Below are 23,442 nucleotides of genomic sequence, written 5' to 3'. Positions count from 1 at the left end.
CACACTGCAGGACCACCACTTCAGTAGACCTGCATAAAAAAAACTGTCAGCTGTGGCTCACTAATGCAGAGCCAGAACAAAAGCCTGTATCAGTCCTTGATGGCGTAATGTGCTGTGGATTTTTGCAGATTGTTATACATTTCATTACCCTTTTCTTTTTGCCTCTGACTCTCCTCACTTGTTCTTTCGTCTCCTCCAAACAGAGTCGACTGTGTTCTTCCCTGAACACACTCTCACTGTGGAGGAAGATGTTGGGGAGCTTTTCATCCCGGTGCACCGCAGTGGAGACATCAGCCAGGAGCTCATGGTGGTCTGCCACACGCAGCAGGGTATTGACTGCCCATTTTTCACCTCATCTAACACATTTACCCTCAGTGCACCACAGTCCCTGCGTCTGTGCTGTTTTGACTGGTCAATCCAAACATATAAAATGTGATACTTATTGTTTCAATGCCTTTTTTTTAACCAGATGTACTAACTAATTGCTAACGACACAACAGCAGGCAACACAACTAACTGAAATGTAATTCTTTTATACGGATCAGAAGGGTTTTAGTTTTTTTCCACAGGTTTCTGTTAACATTTGGATCATATACATATTCTATAAACTAAAGGTAATATATTAATGTGTATAGGGAAGTACAAGGTGCACATATTGCCGGTGAAGTCTGTTTAAACACAGTTAGTGCATTGACAGAGAAGCATTTCACACCACATTTTCACAAATAAAAAGTAGCAGCACAAGCTGAGTAGTATCACAATGTTAAGCTGTTAAGCCTTTTCCAAGTTTACAATTGTTAATCAAGTGTATAATATGGTTCCACACAGCCTCCATCACGGCTCCACTGTCGAATTGCTTTTAATTACGTATTTGCAGCTAGTTAGCTTGTAATAGGTGAAAGGTTACCGATTTTAGCCCGTATGCACTCCTCATGTGGTTAAATGCCATGAAATGAATCTATACAGAAACATGAAGCGATAATACATTCACTGATTAGCCTAATGAATGCACCATTGTTGAATGAATACAAAAAAGTCTATGGTGGCTACACCACAGGTTTCCCTTTGAGAGCTGTGGGGTTGGTCTGTTCGCTTGTTGTTACACTAATCGACAAGATGGCCTTGCTGTAATTAAAGTCCAAGCTTTTGCAAGCCATATTGGATACTTTGACAGTTTGATTTATTTTTTTAAAATCCCAGATGGAAGAATGAATCTCACTTCTGAGGAGCTATTTGATACCTTCACGTACCTGCCACAATCCTCACCTCTCCTCTTACTGCTCCATCTGCAGGGTCTGCCACAGGAACGATTCCCAGCACCGTCCTTTCTTACTCTGACTACATCTCCCGTCCGGAGGAGCATGGCAGCATCCTTCGCTTTGACAAGGGTGAGCGGGAGAAGCGCTGTCGCGTGGTGATCATCGACGACTCTCTGCACGAAGGAGATGAGAGCTTCAATGTCACTCTGTCACTGCCTGTCGGAGGACGATTGGGAATGCATTTCCCCACAACCAAAGTCAACATCTTGGAAGATATGGATGATGGTAAGTTATGCTGACACTGTGCTGATATGTTTATCATATATCAGTAGGTAGTTCTTTTCTGTGCTTCATAAGTTACTTATTTTCACCATGTTTCTACCATTTACCAGTGAAAGCAAGCCCTGGTTAAACACAGTTCCCTTTGAATACAATGTACCCAATTCTCACAGATAAAAGGTCATAGTTACAAAAGGGATTTAGTCTTTATAGAGAGGCTGTGAAACTTGAGAAAATGTATTTCGGCTCAGTGCGTCTATTGTATGGCTTCATGGCTAAACAACAGATGCAAACATGCAGGCACACAGGAGCTCATAAACACAGTGCCTGAGTGTGAATTCACAGTGTGAGAGGTTCTGGTGATTCATATCATCACTGCAGCCTTTATAACACAGGAGCTCTCTTAATTAAGCCTTTTTACAAATGTACAGTGTGTTGACGCATGTAGGACAAGTGTTGGAAACACCCTGCACCCACAGCTGATAGATGGACTCAAACTCCTCGTCTCGCTGTCATTCACAAGGATTTTAATTACAGTTCAGTCTCAGTCCAGTGGGGTTACATTATCACATGTCCCAGGTCTTCTTTCATTTGTTACAGGATTGTATGGACAAAGTGGATTACATCTTCTGGAAGGCAGAGAAATGTGTAGTAGATTTCTTAGGACAGACAAGCCTGCTGGGAAATACCTGTTCCAATCTACAGGCGTTCTCCTCCATCTCTGTATTCTGCATTGATTTACTTTATAGTCTCAGAGAGATTGGATGTCTTTGCTCAAGTGTTTTTTGTTAAATGCCACAGTATAGGTAGTTGCCATAGAAGGCACGCTTTCTTTCTTTTTTAAAATTTTATTTATTTATTTATTTATTTGCAGAAGTAAGGGACAAAATGGGCAAAAAACACCAATGTAACTAAAAGGTTAAAATTTACATCATCATTGCTGGGAAAGAAAACTTTCCCATCCTTATGCACACTCTCACTGTAGAGACTTATTATAAGCTCACATTTAGGCAGACAAATGATAGAAAAAACTGGCCTTGTTTCTTGTTTGTAATTTATTTTAAAATTTCATCCTTTTCAAGTGTTCTTTTACCTTGTTAGAAATTGTTTTGTATTGTTTGTTGTATTCTGTAGAGAAAAATGAGTGTCTGCATTGACTGTCAAGTAAAATAACTATGAAGGAAGGAAAATAAAATGTTCTTGAGGCACCTTTAGGCAAAGCAAGCAGAGGAGGAGATATTTAAATAGTCTTTATTTAGCTGGGCATATTGGTTAAAACCCGATAAAATGCAGACTGGTTTCGACCTCACAGAGTCTCCAACACTGCTCTGAAGAGATGATCTGCCAAAAATAACCAATGCTACTTTAGGATTTTTTGTAGTTAAATTGATATTTCTCCAAGTCAAGATATAGAAACCTAGACAGATTAAAACTTATTTTTACAGACACAGGACTATTAATGCTTTTCCGTAATTGCTGCTCTATTTTGTCATAAATTGGTTGTATCAGAAAGAGTATTGTCAGTGAGGACTGTTGACGGGGGATAAATAAAACAATGACAGTTTACAACTGAGAACTCATTTAGGGATACAAACAATTGTGCCAAATTGAATACGTGTGTGTTGGTGTGTGTGTGTGCGGAAGCATCTGGGGGATAGTTAACAAGAAAGCACGACACGCAGTCTGATTGTTGGTAAATCGTCAGAAGACTTCAGTCGATGTGCCGAGTTCAAAGGAATGGAAATGTGTTTGTGAAGAGCCCAACTCCAGTGAGAGACGATGTGTCATTTTTAGCCTCCCAGAGGAAAATATAGTGTCTGCCAGTGCTCTAATACCTGCACCCAGGCAAGTCAAACTGCTGCGCCCTTCACTCGAGTTCAACTTCAATTCACCAAAGGAAAAAAGAGCGAGAGTTACAACTCTCTGTTTGCTTACTGTGCATGCGTGTTTATTTGTGGCTATGTCTGCACTCGCCAAGTTAGACCTCAAATTCTGCATCAAAGGTAAGTGGTGAGAAAAGCACTTGAACAAGTATAAGTATGACTGCTCTCTCTCTCTCTCTCTCTCTCTCTCTAGCCCCATTTTTCCTTCCCCCAGGTCAAAGTCAAGTTCAGGCGGCTGTTCTCCTTCCATCTATTGCTCCGCTACCACCACTTTCTCTCTCTCTCTCCCACTCATACACTCTTTCCCTCACCTTAGCTGAAAAAAGGCCCACGGGTGTCGGCTCGATTTAGTACTTTATCAGATTAAACTGTACAGTACCTGTCTCCCTGAGTGTTGCGCTCCGCATGGCTGCACACTGACTCAAAGTGAGTGTTGTCATCTCCTTGTACCCTGCCTAGGAGAGAGGACACTCGGGCTCTCTCAGTCGAATGCATATGACCACAGCTGAGTTTGTGGAATTATAGATTAGCTCACAGTTTTTCTTGGAAATCCCATCCTTCATTTCAATATTGGGGCAGCATTACTCTTGGTCACAGTCCCAAAGCAACAGAATGTCTTGCTAATGTGTTTGTTATGTCCTCACTGTAAATGAAACTGGGCTAATTTTCTAGTTTTGGGAGAAAAACTGACACATACAATGGCGACAAAGGATTTTAATTACAAATTTTTCTATTTTACATGCCATCTTCTACCACGTATCCACGAATAGCGTACAGGCAGAAAATACATCATTAGTCTCCTATAAATTAGTTTTATGTTACTGTAAATTACATAAAATTCTCACTGTAAATGACAAAATCACCACATTTTCTTTTGTTGTTTCAAATCTCTTTGGCGTATGAAAGTGACAAATTGCCTTATTTAAAATTCTCTGGGGCACATTGCATATGTAAATCAGTTGTTAGTCAAGCCAAATCCGTGTTTCATTTTATTAGTTTTCATAAGTCCAGAGATTAAAACTGTCCAATGTTTATCAGTAAAAGTAACAATTAGAAAGAAGTTAAAAAACATAGAAAATGTACTTTAATGTTTAAAAAAACTTGCTTTTATAATCATTGCATAATCCTTCATATGTATGAATTGTAACCTTTTTCATTAATGACACATTTAAAAGGAATACATTTTAGGTTTCAGGTTAATATTTACAGACAACTTATAAAATTGTATTGGTCACTTCCTTCCAAAAGCAGGGAGGGCAGCTGAGAGTGCTCTATAAACAGTATTTAAAGTTGAAGTGACACACAAATGGCTACAGAAACCCACACACACAGTAATTATCACAATTTGTCTTTACACCTTCCCCAGCCCTCACACACACTCAGAGAGTGCTAAATCGCAGGCGTGGCCCCGGAGGGGAGAGAGGATGCAGGTTCTCACTCATCAGTCATCACTCAGCTCCCTCTTGTGGTGTCAAGAATTTGCTGGCCCCGGGGTGCAGTCGGGACAAGTGTGAATGCAGACATGTATATTAGCACTTGAGTAGAAGTTTCCTCTCCGAGCATTAAAGGAATGCGGGCCAGACTGCTAACATACAATATTTACAGATATGCTGCATGTTTTAAATATCACTGTTGACGCATGCATTAATGTAACAGTAATAACCTCACTCCAAGATGCAGCTTTATTTGCTTCCACTGGTCAAATATATTTGCTGTATTTTTTCCTTTGTATTGTGCAAATACGCAAATTCTTACCTTTTCTCTTGCAGTGATTTGCAAATAATTTGAAAGCTTCATTTGTTTGAAATATGAATTCTTTTTGAAATATAAGTTTGTCATAAATAGTTTTAAAATGTGCTTTACAGTTCTACAGTGACAAACATTGTTTGCCCATGTAGCTCACACAGCCTTTTTACGAAGTATTGAAGGATCCTTACTTCTGAAAGACTGGGGTGCTCTGGGGTGCACGAAGTGATGATTCAGACCTTTTTCAATTATCTACTGTAATTATAGGATGTTCCACCTGATTTGTTTGTTAGCATTACACAATGTTTGCTGCCCCTGGCTCAACTTTTTTGAAACATGTTGCTGGCGTCCGTTTCTAAATGATCATCTATCAGTTTCAAAATTTTGTCAGTTTCAAAATTTGATAGGTTGTCTTAGGACTCATTATATTTGAAATGATTTGCAAGTCATTACATTCTGTTTTAACTTAAATATTACACGGCATCCCAACATCCCAATTTTGGAAGCAGATTTTATTTGCATTACAAACCAGCACATCTGTTAGGTAAAGCTGGTCGTGTAGGAGGGAAATGTGTGTAAACAAGACAAACTCACTGAGAGAGAGGGTGCACGCTGCACACTGATGTGTGATATTCACTGGACAGTTTTGCCTTGTGTTTTCATGTACTCTGTCAAGATGAGAGTCAAAGTGTAACTGGAGTAGTTTTCCGTAGTGCCTTAGTTATTTGCGCTTAGCTTTCGTTATCTGTCCCAGTTAAAGTGTGTAAATAAAATATGAAAGTTCATCATATCATTAATTTAATATTCAGAAAGAAATACCTCTGGACTGCTCACATGTTTGATCTCTACGCAAAAATATGATAATGCATGTGCTATTTTCGAACTATATGCCAGAATATATGAAAGGTGTTGAGTGAAAGGGAGTAGCAGCTTAAAAAAGGAGACAGAAGACATTTCCTTCTGCCAGCTTTTTGGACTTGACGGGGGGTAGTGAGAGATAAAGCTGTCAGATACACATTGGACTGTCTCCACTTTGCTGCCTCAGGAAACAATGCCAGTTCAAACAAGCCTTTGAGCCTTCTAGGGGGCCACTTTCTGACTATAGTACACTCAGAGGAAGACACACAGGTTTCATCACACACACACCTTGTTTGTGTGTGCTAACGGCATCTCTTTTGTTGAAAGTGTTTAGCGGTTTTCTGTCACAACAATGAGGTTGGATGAGGAGAGGCCAGGAAAGGTTCAAAGGTCACACTTCCCTGTAGTTTAACTTCACACTAATGGACTGTCACTGTTTGACCCTTGTGTCTGCTTGCTGGCTTTACAAATGAATTATATCAGACTACTGGTGGCTGCTGACAGGTCTGATGTTACCATAGCCGCTTGTAGGATTAACACAAAACAAAAAGTAAAGTTACAAATATGGACCCAGCGCAAAGGTGAGGACTATGAGGTTGAAGTCATTAGAAATGAATTTGCCATGTACAACATGTCAATAAACAGTTGAAATATTGAGTTTGAGTTCAGTTTAAAATGAAACAAACTAACAGACCAGATCACCTGTGCCCAAAAGTGCACGCTTTAAAACAAAATGCTCCAAAACCAAGTTAAAACAACAGGAACATTATAAACATATAATGTGGAATTGTTACTCTCTTTGCTCTCCAGCTCCAGTTTTTTACTTTGGAGAGGTGCAGTATCATGTGGACGAGAGTGATGGATATGTGGAGATCACAGTGTGGAGGACAGGAACTGATCTGTCCAAGACTGGCACAGTCACTGTACGATCTCGCAAGTCTGAGCCTGTCTCTGCAGAAGGTAAGATCTCGGCCATATAAACAGTGTGGCTTGCCATTAAGATCATCTTTCTGATTTCTTCAGGGCTTCTTTACCTACTCTCTATCCCTCTGTTCTTCCTCCAGCTGGTGTTGACTATGTGGGCATCAGTCGCAACCTGGACTTTGTCCCAGGTGTCAGCATGCAGACATTCAGGGTGACGATTCTGGATGACCTGGGCCATCCAGAGCTGGAAGGAGCAGAGAACTTTGACCTGGTCTTACATATGCCAGTGAACGGCATCCTGGGAGACCCTGCGAAGGCTACAGTCTTCATCAATGACTCGTTGTCCGACTGTAAGTGATTTGATTTTTATTTTTATTTTTTTCCTTTTTTTGCTTGCGACAGACTCTGCAAATGGTAATGTTAATTTGTCTGGGCTTGTCTTCTACACCACATGTTTTTCTTTCTGTCAAACAGAGTATTTACAATAAATGTAAGTAGCTGTTGATAACAACAATTTGCAAGTCTAATCCATAGATTTGATCCATGTATCTTTTAAATTAGGTTTTTGCACAAATGTAAAATATTCAAATCTTGCTAAATTAATTCATGTATTCATGATTCAAGGGGAGCACAACAACAAAAAAGATTTTATGAATTACAGCATTCATTTAATTTCTTCCATTCAAAAATGTACCCTTTTAATTAGCAGCAAAAAAGGTAAAAAAATAAGAGCCATGTTACTAGAGACAAAACAAAAACTGCAGCTGGTAGAGATGGAGCTGATTGTAACCATTTTCAATACTGGCAGGTGGTTAAATCATAGTAATACATCACTGTTCGATTGTATTATGTGTGGAAAAGCTGTGCGTCTAATAAACTTGGGTAAATATTTAGTAAGAGTGTAAAGAGTAAAAGTAATGCTATAAGAAAATAAACCTTGAACGACTTGTGGACTTAGTACAGAGCTTGTACTTAGTAAGGCACTTGCAATGTACATAGTTCACAAACACCTCTGCTTATAAATCAATGATGAGGTTTATTGTTAATAGTGAACGTAATCGGGCCAAGTGTTAAAACTATATGCAAAAAATTGTTGTTTATCTAGCTCTGCATAACAGCACTAAAAGAAATTAAATGTTATACTTACTTAAGTTAGTTATGTCAACCGCTCCCAAGAAATCTGGTTAAATAAATAGTAAAAATAATAGTGAATTAAATGCAACAACATGTTGTTAAGATGTTGCATTAACCTGACACATTTATGTTTAATTTAATAAAGACCAACTAGGTGTATTAATGATGTTAATGGGTTAATTGAATACAACTCAAGAGTTTTACACAGAACAGTTGAGTAATACATTACATTTTTGCCATATCCCATCCATAAAGTTACCGGGCAGGTAAATCCAAATTAAAAATTAAAAATGCAACTAAACTATATTAGGTCAAATGTGAAAAATTACAAATTAATAATAAAGCACACCTTAAACTGAAAAACAAATGACCAATTATTGCTCTTGAAATTACAAAAGTGAATAAGGTTGCTGTTCTTTTGATTAATAAGAGGTTGGCAATGGATTCGACGTGAGTCTGTCATGTGTTTGCAAAGCACACATGGCACGGCTTTTAAAAATGGTGCCCTATGCAATGTTCCTGTGTGACCAAAAATACAGAAAGCGTGTTTTAAAAGAGTGAGTTATGTTGGTTTACATTTGCTGTATTTTGTCAATTTGAAATCACAATATTTAATATAAATCCAATTAAACTGTCTTATTGTTGTCACTAAAATTAAAATTGTTTCATAGCTTCACCACAAAACCTGCATGTAATACAAACAACATCCATAGAACATTATTTTTAAGTGAGCTTTACACTTTTGCTGCTTTAGTTTAACAATTAATATGTCACTGTTGGTTACTGTGTAAACATAGCTCAGCAACATTGATTACTGATGTTCAGCCAGAACTAAAAGCTTGTTGTCGCAACCGTTATTTAATTTTGCCATTTAAAATCCATTCACTCAGTTCAGTTAGCTTAGACAAGAGACATCTTTACAGCTTTTGTCATATGTGATGATTAATCTTTTCTTTGGCTGCCAGTACCAAAGGTCCAGTTTCGTGAGCCGCTGCACTCTGGAGAGGAGAGTGACGGTTGGATCACAGCGATCGTGTACCGCAGTGGCGACATCAGACACAAATCCACTGTTCGTTGTTATACCCGTCAGGGCACTGCACAGGTTGCCTCCGACTTTGAGGAGCGACCCAACACAGATGCATCCATCATTACTTTTCTACCAGGTACTGTACAAGTACACTGCATTTTTTCTCTAATTTCTATAGTAAAATAACAATTTGGTTTAATTACATCTCCTACAGTAATTCCACTGGAATACTGTACTTTCATATATATATATATATATATATATATATATATATATATATATATATATATATATATATATATATATATATATATATATATATATAGTTTATGTATATAGACATATACATATATATGAATGTTATATTTTGTAAAAACAGAGAGAATTATTGTAAAACATATCCATCCTTTTTTCCACCTGACATTTTTTGACATGCCCCATCATCACCAAATTGCTGTACACTCTAGGCGAGGCAGAGAAGCCGTGTGTTCTGTCACTGGTTGATGACACGCTGTACGAGGAAGGAGAAGAGCTGCGGTTGGTCTTAGGGAATCCGAAGAGTGACTCACAGTTTGGTGCATCAGTGGGAGCTCTGAATGAGACTCTGGTAAAAATCAAGGACACAGCTGACAGTAAGTGGCATGAAAAAGGAAGACGAGAGCAAAGTCTGGTATTAAATAGATGGTTATATAAAAAGTATTACTGAATAGTTAAAAAGTTTGGGCTTCTGAATATGAAATGATAAATGTACCTAAAAAGATTGGGACGACGTTAATGTCAATTAGTGTTAATTAAGTTCTTGCAGCCATAATACAATGGTATCCTTGCATTTTATTAAACTTTTGTTGCATCTTACATCTTAGAATCCATCATCCGTTTTTTGGAAACCAAGTTCAGTGTACGTGAACCGAAGGAGGCCGGTGCCGTGGCAACTGTGAGGATCCCTGTGGTTCGAGTGGGTGACGCATCAAAGGTGTCAGTGGTTCGCGTTCACACTAAAGATGGGTCAGCTGTCTCAGGGGAGGACTACTACCCTGTGTCTCAAGGTACACACACCTCCTATGGCTCTCAGGGTTAAAGGTGCACTGTGATGTCTTAATATGAAACTAAAATCTAATATTCATGAATGTTCAGAATATTGCACAGAATGCTTTTCAAGTCGAGCTGAAATTAAAGAGTATGAGCACGTAATAGAAATGATGAATACCTGATTAACAAGTGTTAATTGAAAGAAGAATGGAAATTGGTAGACACTACTGAAAATCAAAAGAGCAAACCCTCAACCTACAAAAGAAAATATAATTTATAAAAATGGAGTCCTTATTAAACATCTGAAGGTTCTGTGGCACCGAACTCATTCGATGTTTTGCCACTAATGTGCCTTCCTCAGACCTGTTTTACATCCTCCTATTTCTTCATCTATTAGCAGATTGGTATTTTTTTGACATATAATGCCAATAATTCAGAAACCCACTGAACAATACATCACACTTCATCACCACTAGAGGTCAAACATTTTAACAGATACCGTACCTTCGTTCTAACTGGACCATAGGCATTTTTCTGATAGATTTCCATCATGCATTTGCAGCAGTTAATTATGGTTTTGACAAGTGTGAGTCAAGGCTCCCTTTAGGTTAAATAATGAAATTGGGCGTAGGGTTTGATTTGGGCAATGGCTATTGCTTACTGATTTTATTTCAAATAAGAGAAGTCATTTTTTTAATAGTCTAGTGGAGGGTCATAGAGTGTTTAACTGAGATTCAGCATTATTCATGCTTTGTCAGCAGAGTAAAATCTTCTCAGCTTTTAGTGCAGTGAACCTTTCTTCACTTAATCAAGGCTTGAAATATTTATATGAATACTGTCTATTCAAATCATACCAATTCGTACCAACCCTTCAAACAGTGCAAAGTCCAGCAGTTTTGAATCATACACCATTGTATTTTCCAATTTTTAACAATATTTTCTCAGTGAGGCATATTTATAATGCAAAGCTCTATTACTTACCTCAGAAGGTGATAGAACACCTTTGGCACTGTTGAAATAGAAACTTAAAATGCTTCTTAGTAAGTGATATATGCCTCTCGGGCAATAAAACATAAATTCGGTGAGTCTTCTTCTCACACCAAAAAGAGAACGAAACCCGGCTTTATTATCACCTGAATCCTTTTGTCATCCATCCATTACATGATCACAGGTGATTAAAAGCTAGATCTTAAACGGCCTTCTATGGTGTTTGTGTATCCATGTGTATGTTTGTGTGTGTCCAGACATTGAGTTCAAACAGGGGGATAAGGAACATGTGGTGGAGGTGGAGGTGCTCTTTGATGGTGTCAGAGAGATGAGGGAGGCCTTTACTCTCCACCTGAAGCCTGATGAAAACATGGTGGCTGAAACTCAGGTCAGGATTGTGTTCGAACCATTACACAACATTCATACAAGATCCAATCCGACAGCTATGGAATTGCAGCTTGATGAAAAATTAAAACGATTAAAAGAAAGCTTTTCATTTTTCTGATTTGACCTATATTTATCCAGGTCAGGCACACTGAGATCAGCAATCTCTTTTTACAAGGGTGTCCCAGCTCAGACAATTGCAGCACTTTACTGTAGTTGCAGCCAAAAGAGTGATGAAAACATTTCACAATAAATAATAGATTATCAAAGAACAAAGAGCAGCAAGCAGAAGAAAAAAGGAATAGGAGACAAGTGAAAAGAGAAGGAAAGAATCAGCCATGACTGGGAGATTGTAAACACATCAGTCTCCGATGGTTCCAGTCTTTTCACTCAGTGATTCATCACGGCTTATTTCACAAGCTGCACTGTGTCATAAGTATTAAACCCTTTCTCTCTTTCTGGAACAGATAACCAAGGTGATAGTGTACATCGAGGAGACCAACAGCATGGCTGATGTTACCTTCCCCTCCCTGCCTCATGTGGTGTCGCTGCTCCATTACGACAACATCGCCAGGACACAAGACACCCTCCACCCACCAGCCGGCTACCCCGTCATCTGTGTCACGGTGAGTCAATTTTCACTGAGACAAGTGGCAATGGAGATATTTTTGGAGTTGAATCGCTGTCTCTGTATATATGATGTATAGGAACCACGAGATGTAACTGTAGTTTACAGAGTACATTTACATTTGTAGGCGTCTTCTGAAATGAGATGCAGTAGCAGGACCTAATCAGGATCCATGTCCTCTGGGAGAGGAGTCCACGTTGCTCTCCGTAGGGACCCATACTTTTCTTCAGCAAAAGTTAAACTGTCCACCTAGAGTTGGCTAGCCTGTCCTTGAAAGACACGTTACATGGTTTAGTAGGCCACAGTCCTTGTGCTTTCACACACAGGAGAATCACTTCCACTCTTGAATACAGGCTGAGTGAGACACTTAAATGGATTTTCAAGATGTGTTAAGTCATTTGCTTCTTAGGTAACTGCTGTGTATGGCTAGGACTGTGTGTGTGTGTGTGTGTGTGTGTGTGTGCGTGCATGTGTGTGTGTTTTTCCCTCTGTTGTGGTCAGCCGCGTAGGAGGTTCCCTGGGGAGACAAAATGAAGCAGTCTTGTCAAAATTGGAAGTGTTGAGTGCTGCAGCAGGAGGTTCAGAGTCAACAGTTTTAAAAAGGATATCCACAGAAACACTTCAAAGCTTCCACCTTCATCCCATATCTTTATCTTTCCACTTATAAAGAAGCAATTTTAAGAAATCAAATATAAAAGCATAACACACTGCAACATCTGGATTTCCTTGGCAACAGTCACTCATTTGTATTCTGTACCTCTCTCTCCTTTTGTCCTCCGGCATCTGCTGTATCTTTCCCATCTCTCTGCTGTCCCTGCCCACCCACCCACTCCTGCTCTATTCCTTCCAGGCTTGCAACACTAAATACCCAGACTATGACAAGACAGGCTCTATCTGTGTCAGCGAGCACATCAACAACACCTTGACCCACTACCGTTGGCTCATCAGCACTCCAGCTGGCCCTGATGGTGTCACCAGTCCAATGAGGGAGGTGGACTTTGACACCTTCTTTACGTCGTCCAAGATGATCACATTAGACTCAGTATACTTCCAGGCAGGCTCCAGGGTCCAGTGTGCTGCTAGGGCTGTTAATTCTAATGGGGATGCAGGTCTAGAGCTCATCAGTCCTATTGTCACGATCAACCGGGAGGAAGGTAAGGACAGAAAAATGTCTTATGGAGATGGCTAAGCAAAGCCATTAAACCAAACAAGGATTTACAATACTGTTTTTTGGTCATCACCTTATTTTTAATCTATTTTAAATTAAATTATACACGGTTGCGAAGTATTCATATCTTTTGCATAAGTAAGAGTAAAAATTCCACAATGTAAAAATATTCCATCATACATATATTATAAGGCCTGCATTCAAAAGTCACTTGATGGAAGTACATTAGTATGTTAGCAAAACCCACTCAAGGGTGCAGGAAATTGTCTCCTATGAGCAAACAGAATTAAATATCATTGAATTATTACTGATTAATTAATACATAAGAATTGAAAATTGGAATTTTGTAATTTTATAAAGACTAACAAATAAAGTCAAAGTTGGGCCCTCAGACTTAAAGACCAATGGTATCTTTGGTAGTGATTTAGCAAACCAAGCAACTATAATAGAAATAAGCAGCCCAACATTCTGTGCTAACAACAGCCTCAACAAACAGTAATCCAATGATGCCACAAGCTACGTGCTATAAGGAAGGGTCAGCTCTCTCACTCTTCTCTCAAATAAAAATAAAAAAGGCCATATTTTGCTGTTGCTATGCTTTTCCTTATGCTGCACTCATACCACCCCCACATCCTAAATTTAACAAGTTCAGGCTTGCTCTCTCAGGGTGATCACGTCGCAAGGTATTCTTGGAAATATGGAAATCACTACTGGACTCAGTAATACTGTAGATCTGGCAGGGCATGAGAAAATGCATTTTTCCCTGTATTTTCTCACAGTTAGATAACATGCCTAACAATGAAAGTAACGAAAATACGTAAGAGTGTATTCATCAGATATGTAAGCAGGTGTAGATGCAATCATAGCCATTCGGTTTGTCTTGTCTCCTCCGCAGTGTTGCAGTGTGTAAATTTCTCTTCTCTGTAATGTAAAGGTATGTGTCAGCCACGTAAGATGGGGACCATTGGCGCTGAGCCGTTCTCTGCTAAGCTCCGCTACACAGGAGTAGATGACCCAAAACACCGCAACCTCATCAAAGTGACTGTCACCATGCCTCACATAGATGGTAGGTGGGAGCTGGAGGCAGGACTCATACCACAGATGAAGTGAGGGGTAATGTAGTGTGTGTAATATTCACGTCTGGGGATCCTCAGGAGCGTGACAGCCAGAATATAGATCTTGCTGCGTTGTATCGAACCCTCAAGCACTCCCGCTATTTAACATTCCCTACTTGATTTTTAATCAGTTTCCTTATGCCTTGACTCTTCAGGTTTCCTTCGCCCTGGTTTTCTTCTGTCACTCCCTCTTTTCTTTTCATTACTTTTCTCCTCTTTGCTGAACTCTTCCTTTTCTTCCACATTTTTGAAATAGTTTCTCTGACTTTACATATCAAAGATACCTGGACACGCTCAGTACCACATCTTCTCTCTTTGCCTTATAGGCATGCTTCCGGTAATCTCCACTCGCCCTCTCATGAACTTTGACCTGACTCTCAGTCCTGATGGTACCCGCGCTGGAAACCACCGCTGCTCCAACTTGCTTGACTACAATGAGGTCACCACAGGTCACGGCTTCGTCACTGCTTCGATGCGCAGCCTTGAAAGCATGGGAGACACGGCGCCCTATCAGTTCAGCAGCTCTCTGCGGGGGAACAGCACACTGCGCTTCTACAAGAACCTAAACCTGGAAGCCTGTCTCTGGGAATTCACCAGCTACTACCACATGTCTGAGCTGCTCACTGATTGTGGGGGCACCATAGGAACTGATGGACAGGTGTGTGTATGTTTTTGTCTGCTTATGTATATCCACAACCTATAAATTCCAATCTATGGTTTGTATGTACATCTGTCTGACTGTTTGCCTTTGTGTGTGTCCGCCTGTGTGTGTTTCTGTGTGTGTGTTCAGTCCATTTACAGCCTTCTGGAAAAGAGCAATGCACAGACAGAACAGCACCAAATCTGTGCTTGCGTTTTATGTCTTATATAGTGCATGAATTTGCTTGTCCTATTTGCCATTTCAGTGTGCATCCACACTGTGTATGTGCAGAGGAACATACACACTCAAACAAGGTATTGCCAGCCATTCAGTTATTCCTCTAATGATCACCACTTCTGTGGAAAAGGAGCATTTAAGCCTAAGCACACAGGAAATCTGTGAAAACATGAAAGAAAAAGCTGTATATTTTGAGTACTGAACATTAAGGTCTTTTCAGGGTTGTGAGTGCAGGTCTTGCGTTGCATGTCAGACAGCTTTGCTAAATTTTTCTCCAATTTTTCTTCACTCCCCTCAAAATGAAGTTGGATATTTATATTTCATTCTGACATTATGATTAGCTACCTATTAGATGCTATGCAACAGCTGTTTGCTGTTATTGCATTATTGTGGCAAATGTTTCCAATTAATTGTGTTATGTACTCCGCAGAGCTGCAGTATTCCCCTGCTTCTTGTTGTTATTGTGCATTAGGAAACAGACCCTTGCACCCTAGCTCATGTCCTGCTGCTCTTTTGTTTTACTTCAGGCTTTGATCTACGAGCTTCTTTTTGCTGATCAGTGTGTGGGGGTTTCTGAGTGTATGTGTGTGCTTGTGTGTGCACGCGTGCACGTGTGTGTGTGTGTGCGTGCTTGATAGAGAGAGAGAGGGAAATGGAAAATAATTAGAAAATTAATTTACTTGTCTCCAGTCACAGCAAGAACTACGCGCAGAGCCTCAGGTTGTTACAGTAGGGAAGCTCTCTGTCACATTGTCACACAGGTTACGTTTGTTGGCCAAGTTTACTAAAACAAAGGGAAAATAGCAGCAGTCAAAACCTTGCAGCTCTATTAGGGTGCATGAATCAAACAGCACATGAAGAATAAGATAATATACATACCTCTGAGGAACAAAGCAAAATAATATTTTAAAAAATAACATTTTCATTGTTGGGTCTTTCATTGCTTCGTATTTGGTTCAGCATAACATAAATTTCAGTAGTTCATTGAAAAAAATAAGCATTTCAAGACGGCAAAATACGTTCCAGAATTTGGAATCTCAAGGTGAACATTTGCTCTAGTTATTCTTGGTGTTCCTTTCAGGGCAGTTTGTAATTAAATGATTGATATGATTTTATGTTTGGTCCTTAATTTTGCAGTTTCCCAACCTACTCTATTCATTCAGGCTTCTTCTTAGATGGATCCAGTAGTGGATTAAATGTGATCTCTGTTTAAAGAATGGCACATCTACGTTTTGCTCACATAAATAGATTGGATGTAAGTGAACAGCTACTTAAGTGATCATAGAAGGCAAATCAATGGAAAGACTAGAAAAATATATACTTTTTTCCTCTGTCAGGCTGCATCAATAGTTGATCTTGAACCAATTTATCAGACAAACTCCAGCTTTGTCAAAGGTGTGGGAGCATACACTACAAATCTTTTTTAGCTGCACGTAAGTGTTAAATAAAGTTGTTGAAGAGAGACACCTGGTGGCCAACTTTATGTACATACATGTTAACAGGGGTGAACAAGTTGAGTGGGAATTTTTTCCTTTCTGAAAAGCTGTTAAGTGCATTCAAGCCGAACTTTTTTCAGCTCCTAAATCAGAGTGAATGTCAGATTGTTTTCGCAAAATGTGTGTAATCACAACTGTATTTTAGAGGTTGCACTTCATCAGTGGTTATAAGTGATCAAGTTTGTAAAAACTTGGGAAACTTAAAAAAAAAGAGCAATACAACAATACAAGTCCCCATCTCCGCCCACTGTATATCCTTGTGTAGAATACAGGATGACCTTTCTGCATGTTTGACGACGGAGCACAAGTAGGAGCACTTGTTTAGACATTTTGAAAGCCCTGAACTCATTGTAGATTGAATCATCCTTACAGGTGCTGAACCTGGTCCAGTCCTTCGTGACGCTGCGTGTGCCCCTTCATGTCTCATATGTGTTTCACTCCCCTGTGGGAACTGGTGGGTGGCAGCACTTTGATCTGCAGACCGAGTTGCGCCTCACATTTGTGTATGACACATCCATTCTTTGGAAGGATGGCATCAGCAGCCCCCCGCTAGCCGAGCTACAGGGTAAGTTCCCGAGAATGTAGGAACACTAGACAGTGCTTTACATTTCTGGACTCAACCACAATAAAAGCAACAGGTTTTGTAGAATTTGGTGTTTTTGTATATGTTTTTGTCAGGTGCCCTGTATCCAACCAGCATGCGTATAAATGAGCAGGGACGTCTTGTGGTAAACTTCCGCACCAAGGCTCGTTTCAGGGGTCTGTTTGTGGAGTCTCATTCTGGAGGCAGAATAAAAAGAGCTGGTGAGACTGAGTGTTCCTATATTCAGTATGAATCAAATAAATGTAAATGGATACGTTGATTAGTTTATAAGAGAATGTGAAGTTGACGTCACACCGTGTTGAATTGCTGTTTTCCTGTGCCATGTTGTGAGGTTCCCTTCTGTTAGTGAGTCGCTGGCTGTGTTTTGTCTTTCTGTCATGATTCTGGAAAGTGTCCTCACAGTAGGTCAGTCCTGCTGCCGTATGCAAGAATGTTTTAGCCAAACAAAGCAAAGTGTATGCAGTTAATCTACATACAGTGTCTCACAAGATGGCACTATCCCAACAATTAACACTGGGTGATGTAACGTTATATTCTCTATGTGATTTTTGTGAACTCTTAAGTCTTTCATAATGAACCCCTCCCCTTCTCAATATCTCTTACCAAGAAGCATCCATGTCATCCATGGTAATGAGTGTTGACCACCAGGGCCTGACCTTTAACCTCGCCTTAGTGAGGAGTGAGCCCACCTACAACCAGCCAGTCCAGCAGTGGACATTCACCTCTGACTTTGCTGTATGTATGACTGCAAGAAATGGCTTTTAGTGCTCTGGTGCACGACTTTGAACATTTGCTTTGTAAATATGAGAAGCCTGAACAGGTAGAAGGACACATACAGGCTGGTTCTTGTGTACGTATGTCGTGTTTCTCTGTTCCATGCAGGTGAGAGACTACTCTGGGACCTACACTGTGAAGCTGATCCCCTGTACAACAGCCCAGAATATGGAGTACACTGTTCCACCTGTTTGCAGTCCTAGAGAGCCGGTCACCTTTGACCTAGACATCAGATTCCAGCAAGTAAGGCTGTTTTGATTCCGTCTTAAATGAGTTTGTTATGTTATCTGCCTCTAACTCTTTGCATCTTTGTTGAGGTGAGTGACCCAGTTGCAGTGGAATTCAGTCTGAATACTCAGATGTTCTTACTGTCTAAGAGGAGTCTGTGGCTCTCTGATGGCTCCATGGGCTTTGGCCAGGAGAGTGACGTTGCTTTTTCTGAGGGTAGGTGCTTTCTTAAAAAATATACAGCCATCTGTGTAGTTAAGATTTAGGTACCCACTACAAGATATAGTCATTTTAATTCTATAAACCAAATGCTATGTAGTTATTTTATTATATTTAGTTGGGGGTAAATTTGGGCACCACAGTGGTTCGAAAGAAGATTGTGAATGTGTGTGTGTGTGAATGGTTGTCTGTCTGTGTATGCCTCTCTGTGTTGGCCCTGAGACAGAATGGAGACCTGTCCAGGGTGTACCCCACCTCTTGCCCTATGACAGCTGGGATAGGCTCCAGCCCCCTGTGACCCTAAGTAGGAAAGGCAGTTACAGATCATGGTGGTATTTCTTTATGTATTTGTTTCTTGGCTAAACCATGAAAAATTGTTTTGTTGTTTTTCGTATTTTTAAATTGGATTGATTCCTAATTTGAGGTGATACTATCTACGGCCGTGTGATGGTGGACCCTGTGCAAAACCTGGGAGACTCTTTCTTCTGTAGTATAGAGAAGGTGTTCCTCTGTACTGGTGCTGATGGATATGTACCAAAGTACAATCCGACCAAGTTTGAATTTGGCTGCCTGGCCGACTCTCCATCTTTGCTTTATAGATTCAAGATTCTTGTGAGTATATTCGGGTTTTTAATTTTGCAATATCAGTACACAGGGGGGTGCAAATTAAGATTTTATAATCATAACTTACTTCAGGCTTTTTTTTGCTTCTCAATCAGGACAAGACTCAGCCAGAGACGCAGGCACGTGTATTTGGTGATGTCAGTTTCAATGCTGTGCTGGCAGTGGATGACCCCTCAGCCATGTCCCTCATTAGACAGCCAGGGTCTGACGGCTTTAGACTGGACTCTACAGCCATGTTCCAGGTATCATGTAGTTTACTGTTCCTCACAGCCAATGGCTAGAATAGTAACTACTTTGGCATTCATTGTGTAAGACTTCATAAAGCTGAAAAAGTGCACAGAAAAGTCTAATGATAAATCAACATAGCACCTGCAGGTCCCATCTCCTCAGATGATTAATTTAGTTGATGTGCTCATTTGGTTTTCTTCCCATTTAATGCCAAATTACCATCATTTTGTAAAATAAATAAAAATGTAAGATATTCATTATTTTGTGTTTTTCTCAGGTTGCTGCAGGCCGTGAGTGGTACATTCACACCATTTACACAGTCCGCTCCAGAGACAGTGCCAACAGAGGCATTGGAAAGCGCAGCCTAGAGTACCACTCCTTGGTTTCCAAAAATGACGATCTCACCTTGACCCGCTCCAGAAGGTCCACTGGTGATAAGGTCCCAGATATTGCTGAGGATATCGGAGCAGAAAACAACCGTGGCACCAATATTATGCACATTGCTCTGGACCGCAACAAGCGGCGGGCAGGGGGTTCAAATGAAGTGTTTGCCAATGGGCTGGAAACTAATGACCTGAAGGCAGATAAGGAAGAGGAGGGTCTAGTGACTGTTGTGGGGGCACTGGTGGGGCTGCTTCTGACTGTCCTCATCATCGTCATGATTGTATTTGTGCTGAGATCCAGACAGAAGGATGTGAAGGAGGGATGGAGGGAGGGTGTGCGGGAGGTGGTGAAAGGGTCTGTCAGTACAGAGCCCATGTTGGTGGTGAGGATGCAAGGCTGCCACAACAGCTCAGAGGTCTGAGCATTGGATGCATGGATGAACAGATGGACAATAGTGAAAAGCATTTGGGGGAATTTTATAATATTTTACATTTTCTTTTGTTTCCATTTTTAACTGGTATTAAATTACTTTCACAACACCAAAAATTTTATTGGGTGGATGTGCCTGTTAGCGGGGGGATTTCTACTGTATTGGATCCATTACGTACCTTGATCACTGCAGCAGAACAGCGAATTACTCCTATAAACTGTCTTTATGTACCATTCCTATCTGTGCTGTTAGTAGCAAATCATGTCCTTTCTCTCTTAGTGGCTTTGGGGTTTTAAAGTGCCTGAAGTGGTAATATCCCTTCAGGACATTCACAGTCACCAAGAGTACTTAAAAAAAAAAGAAAGAAAATACTGTCATTCAGATCCAGTCAGAGATTTAGTGCTGGAGGTGTGCCACAGGTAAAGGAGCCGTTCACCGCCAAAAGAAACACCTATGTCATCGACTTGCCCTTGTGTCAGATCAAACTTCACTAAAGTCTGTGAGCTGTTGTATTTCTGTGCATCTCCCAGAATAGTTGTGGTAGGAAAACCAACTTTTATACAGCTTGTAGAAGATACAATTATTCTTCAGTGGCTTAAAAATTGTGGATATGGATGTGATACTCCAGTATTTACCATCTACTCTTGCTTATTGCCCTCAAAGTTGTTCCAAAGAGCTATGGAATAATATCATTAATGAGAAGGGATTGAAAAGTAAGAAAGGAATTAGGCTGCATGAGTGGATCAACATTCACTCAGAGCTGAACTGTCCCTTTAAGCCTACAATTGTATCGATAAATAATCGTGGGGCAGTCATTCTGGATTAAACAACATAATGAAAATCATAAACACAAGAGGCCACTTGTGAACTAAATCTGCATGAGTCTCTTATCAGAACACCGGAGATGAAAGCCAGTGCTGTTGGGACCAGCATCATTTTTAATTATTCCCCATGGCTACTGTTCTTTATTTTGTTTACCATATGATGAGGTATGTTTTTCTGTTAATGCTGAGTTGGGTTTTATCATTTTTAGTTAATATTCAGTTCTGTCACATGTTTACAGTTCATCTCTGCCTCTGTTACCACAATGTTTACTGCTGATCATTCTTGCAGAGTTGTGTCTTTCTGTGCCATATTTATTCCAAACACTCTTTGGGCATAATTTTTTAGATTGTTTTAAATAACACTGGTTAAGGTACGTATGTACAAATACACTCATCTCAGGAGCTATTCTTTTACAGGGAATGAACTGTGTGTGTAACACAATTTACTACTGTTGACTGAAGATATACTCTACAGAGCCACTTTCCACGTCTGTGTTACACTGCTAATGAGTGTGGTGGTGTGAACATGCAAATACTGTATCCATATCCAATGATTCTATCCCTGTTCTTCTCACATTATGTTCCTGTAGGCTTTATTTGTCATTAGTGCTGTGTGGGATTTCCGTGTTCTGACTCATGTTTTCAAGCAAAGGACGCAAACAGAATAGCTGCTTAGAGATCAGTGTGTCACCTTCAAAAATGTTGCGTTTGAGACCCTGATAAAAACTCCTAAATCATTATTTTGTTGCCGTCATTGGTACAATCTCTTGTTCACATGAGTTGGTAAACTTGTGTCTTACTATGTTATGGATATACAACATAATCAGATCAGTGTTCCTAAATATTTGTCTTATTAAGGTGTTGTTAGTCATCATTGTGTAATTATTTCCAAAGTTTATCAGGGTTAACTTAACACCAGCCAGAATTTAGCAGAGACATGAATCAGCGAGGGATGTGAGGGTTTATATTGATAGTCTGCAGAAGAATGGCTGTGATTTTTTTTCCTGATATATTAGGAAATAATCATCATCAAATGCACTTTTTGAGTCACATCCCTCACATGCCTATCCAAGCTATGCAATGTAATGTATACCCCATAGCCAATCATCCCCATGTATATGACAATTTTAACAGAAACAATCAAACTTGATATTCACTTTGTGTCTTTTTATTAATGGGTTTTTATGTATATGTATTTAAGAATAAATATTGTTGCCTACTGGTAGGTGGTTGTTGTTAATTTAAATTGCTATTTATGTGGAATTTTAGAGCTGGGAGTGGGAACACCTGCTATTTTACTAACTAACGTTGAAATATTCAAATTGTAAATCTCGGCGACTGTCGTGCAAGAGGTAGAGCGGTCATCCACCAATCTCACAGCTGTTGGTTCGATCCCTGACTTCTCTGGTCAGTTGTCGAAGTGTCCTTGAGCAAGACGCAATGTGTTGCATAGTTAGCTGATAAAGCTAATTATGATAGAGCTGCTTCAAAAGCAAGTTTAACAAATAGCCCCCACCACACACACACACGATTTGTGATGAATTATTGTAATAGTAGGTAATTTATAATGACCAAAATTTCTTTCAAATTTAAGGATTCAACAGATGTGCTGTCATGATGCTTGGTGACCCTCAAAAACAGCATCAACTGTTTCTTATAATTATTATAGATTAATTGCTAACAGCTGTCTTTGCTTTGTTAGGCTGAAGATGACCTAAAACTGATTGATAGTGCAAAATATGATGCAATACAAAAATACCTATGACAACTAAGAGAGGAGAAAAAGAAAAACAAGGAGAATGAACTAACACTTCAAAGTGTCCAAAAAAACTGTTGAGACACTTCAGATTGGAACAAACAATGCCTTTACCCAAGGTAACGAAAAAACAAAACCTGTCATAACGAAAAACGAAACCTGTCATAGAGTCAGATGCTTCGGAAGAAGATTACATGGAAACAGCTTTCCAAAATCAAGGTTGAAAGCTAGAAAGCAAAAGCTCCTGAGCAAGAGAAGAATGGACATCAGAAGATGAAAAGAGTGATGTATAAAGAGACTCAGAGAGCATGATGAAGTGAAAAGTTGTAGAGCATAACAGCTGGAAAGGGAGGTAAAAACTTGTCACAAAAGAATAGACATGGAGCATGTCAGGGAAGAATAACGGCCAAGAAAACATTTGACATGTGATTGATGAGAGTTGTGAAGAAGTGACAGAAGAAACCAGTAAGAAAGAAGTGACAGCCCAGTTATTACATGTTGGAGATCAAGTTAAAGAGAAGAGAAGGAAGAAAAAGTAAAGGAAATACAGAAGCTCTGGAAAATGGAAAAATGAGAT

At 39.8% G+C, this 23,442-nt stretch overlaps 1 protein-coding gene across 4 annotated transcripts in view; it reads left to right on the top strand.

Annotated features, from left to right (window-relative positions):
- Window positions 1–22,323, top strand: part of frem2a (FRAS1 related extracellular matrix 2a) — a 56,130-nt gene extending 33,807 nt beyond the window's left edge. Inside the window, exons 5-24 of one of the 4 annotated variants that reach the window (XM_067492238.1) lie at window positions 204–329; window positions 1,293–1,544; window positions 6,836–6,985; window positions 7,090–7,299; window positions 9,049–9,246; window positions 9,578–9,742; window positions 9,974–10,156; window positions 11,384–11,514; window positions 11,978–12,136; window positions 12,989–13,292; window positions 14,241–14,372; window positions 14,748–15,079; window positions 17,167–17,359; window positions 17,473–17,598; window positions 18,009–18,133; window positions 18,281–18,415; window positions 18,490–18,616; window positions 19,044–19,231; window positions 19,339–19,485; window positions 19,749–22,323. In XM_067492238.1, coding sequence (XP_067348339.1) covers window positions 204–329; window positions 1,293–1,544; window positions 6,836–6,985; window positions 7,090–7,299; window positions 9,049–9,246; window positions 9,578–9,742; window positions 9,974–10,156; window positions 11,384–11,514; window positions 11,978–12,136; window positions 12,989–13,292; window positions 14,241–14,372; window positions 14,748–15,079; window positions 17,167–17,359; window positions 17,473–17,598; window positions 18,009–18,133; window positions 18,281–18,415; window positions 18,490–18,616; window positions 19,044–19,231; window positions 19,339–19,485; window positions 19,749–20,276 — 3,911 coding nt within the window. In that variant the 3' untranslated portion in view covers window positions 20,277–22,323. The other 3 variants (XM_067492237.1, XM_067492239.1, XR_010912121.1) reach the window with 3 other exon arrangements.
- Window positions 22,324–23,442: the final 1,119 nt, after the last annotated feature.

This window comes from Channa argus, chromosome 22, assembly GCF_033026475.1.
Source record: "Channa argus isolate prfri chromosome 22, Channa argus male v1.0, whole genome shotgun sequence".
Lineage (NCBI taxonomy): Eukaryota > Metazoa > Chordata > Actinopteri > Anabantiformes > Channidae > Channa > Channa argus.
This window is presented reverse-complemented; position numbering and strand designations above follow the sequence as displayed.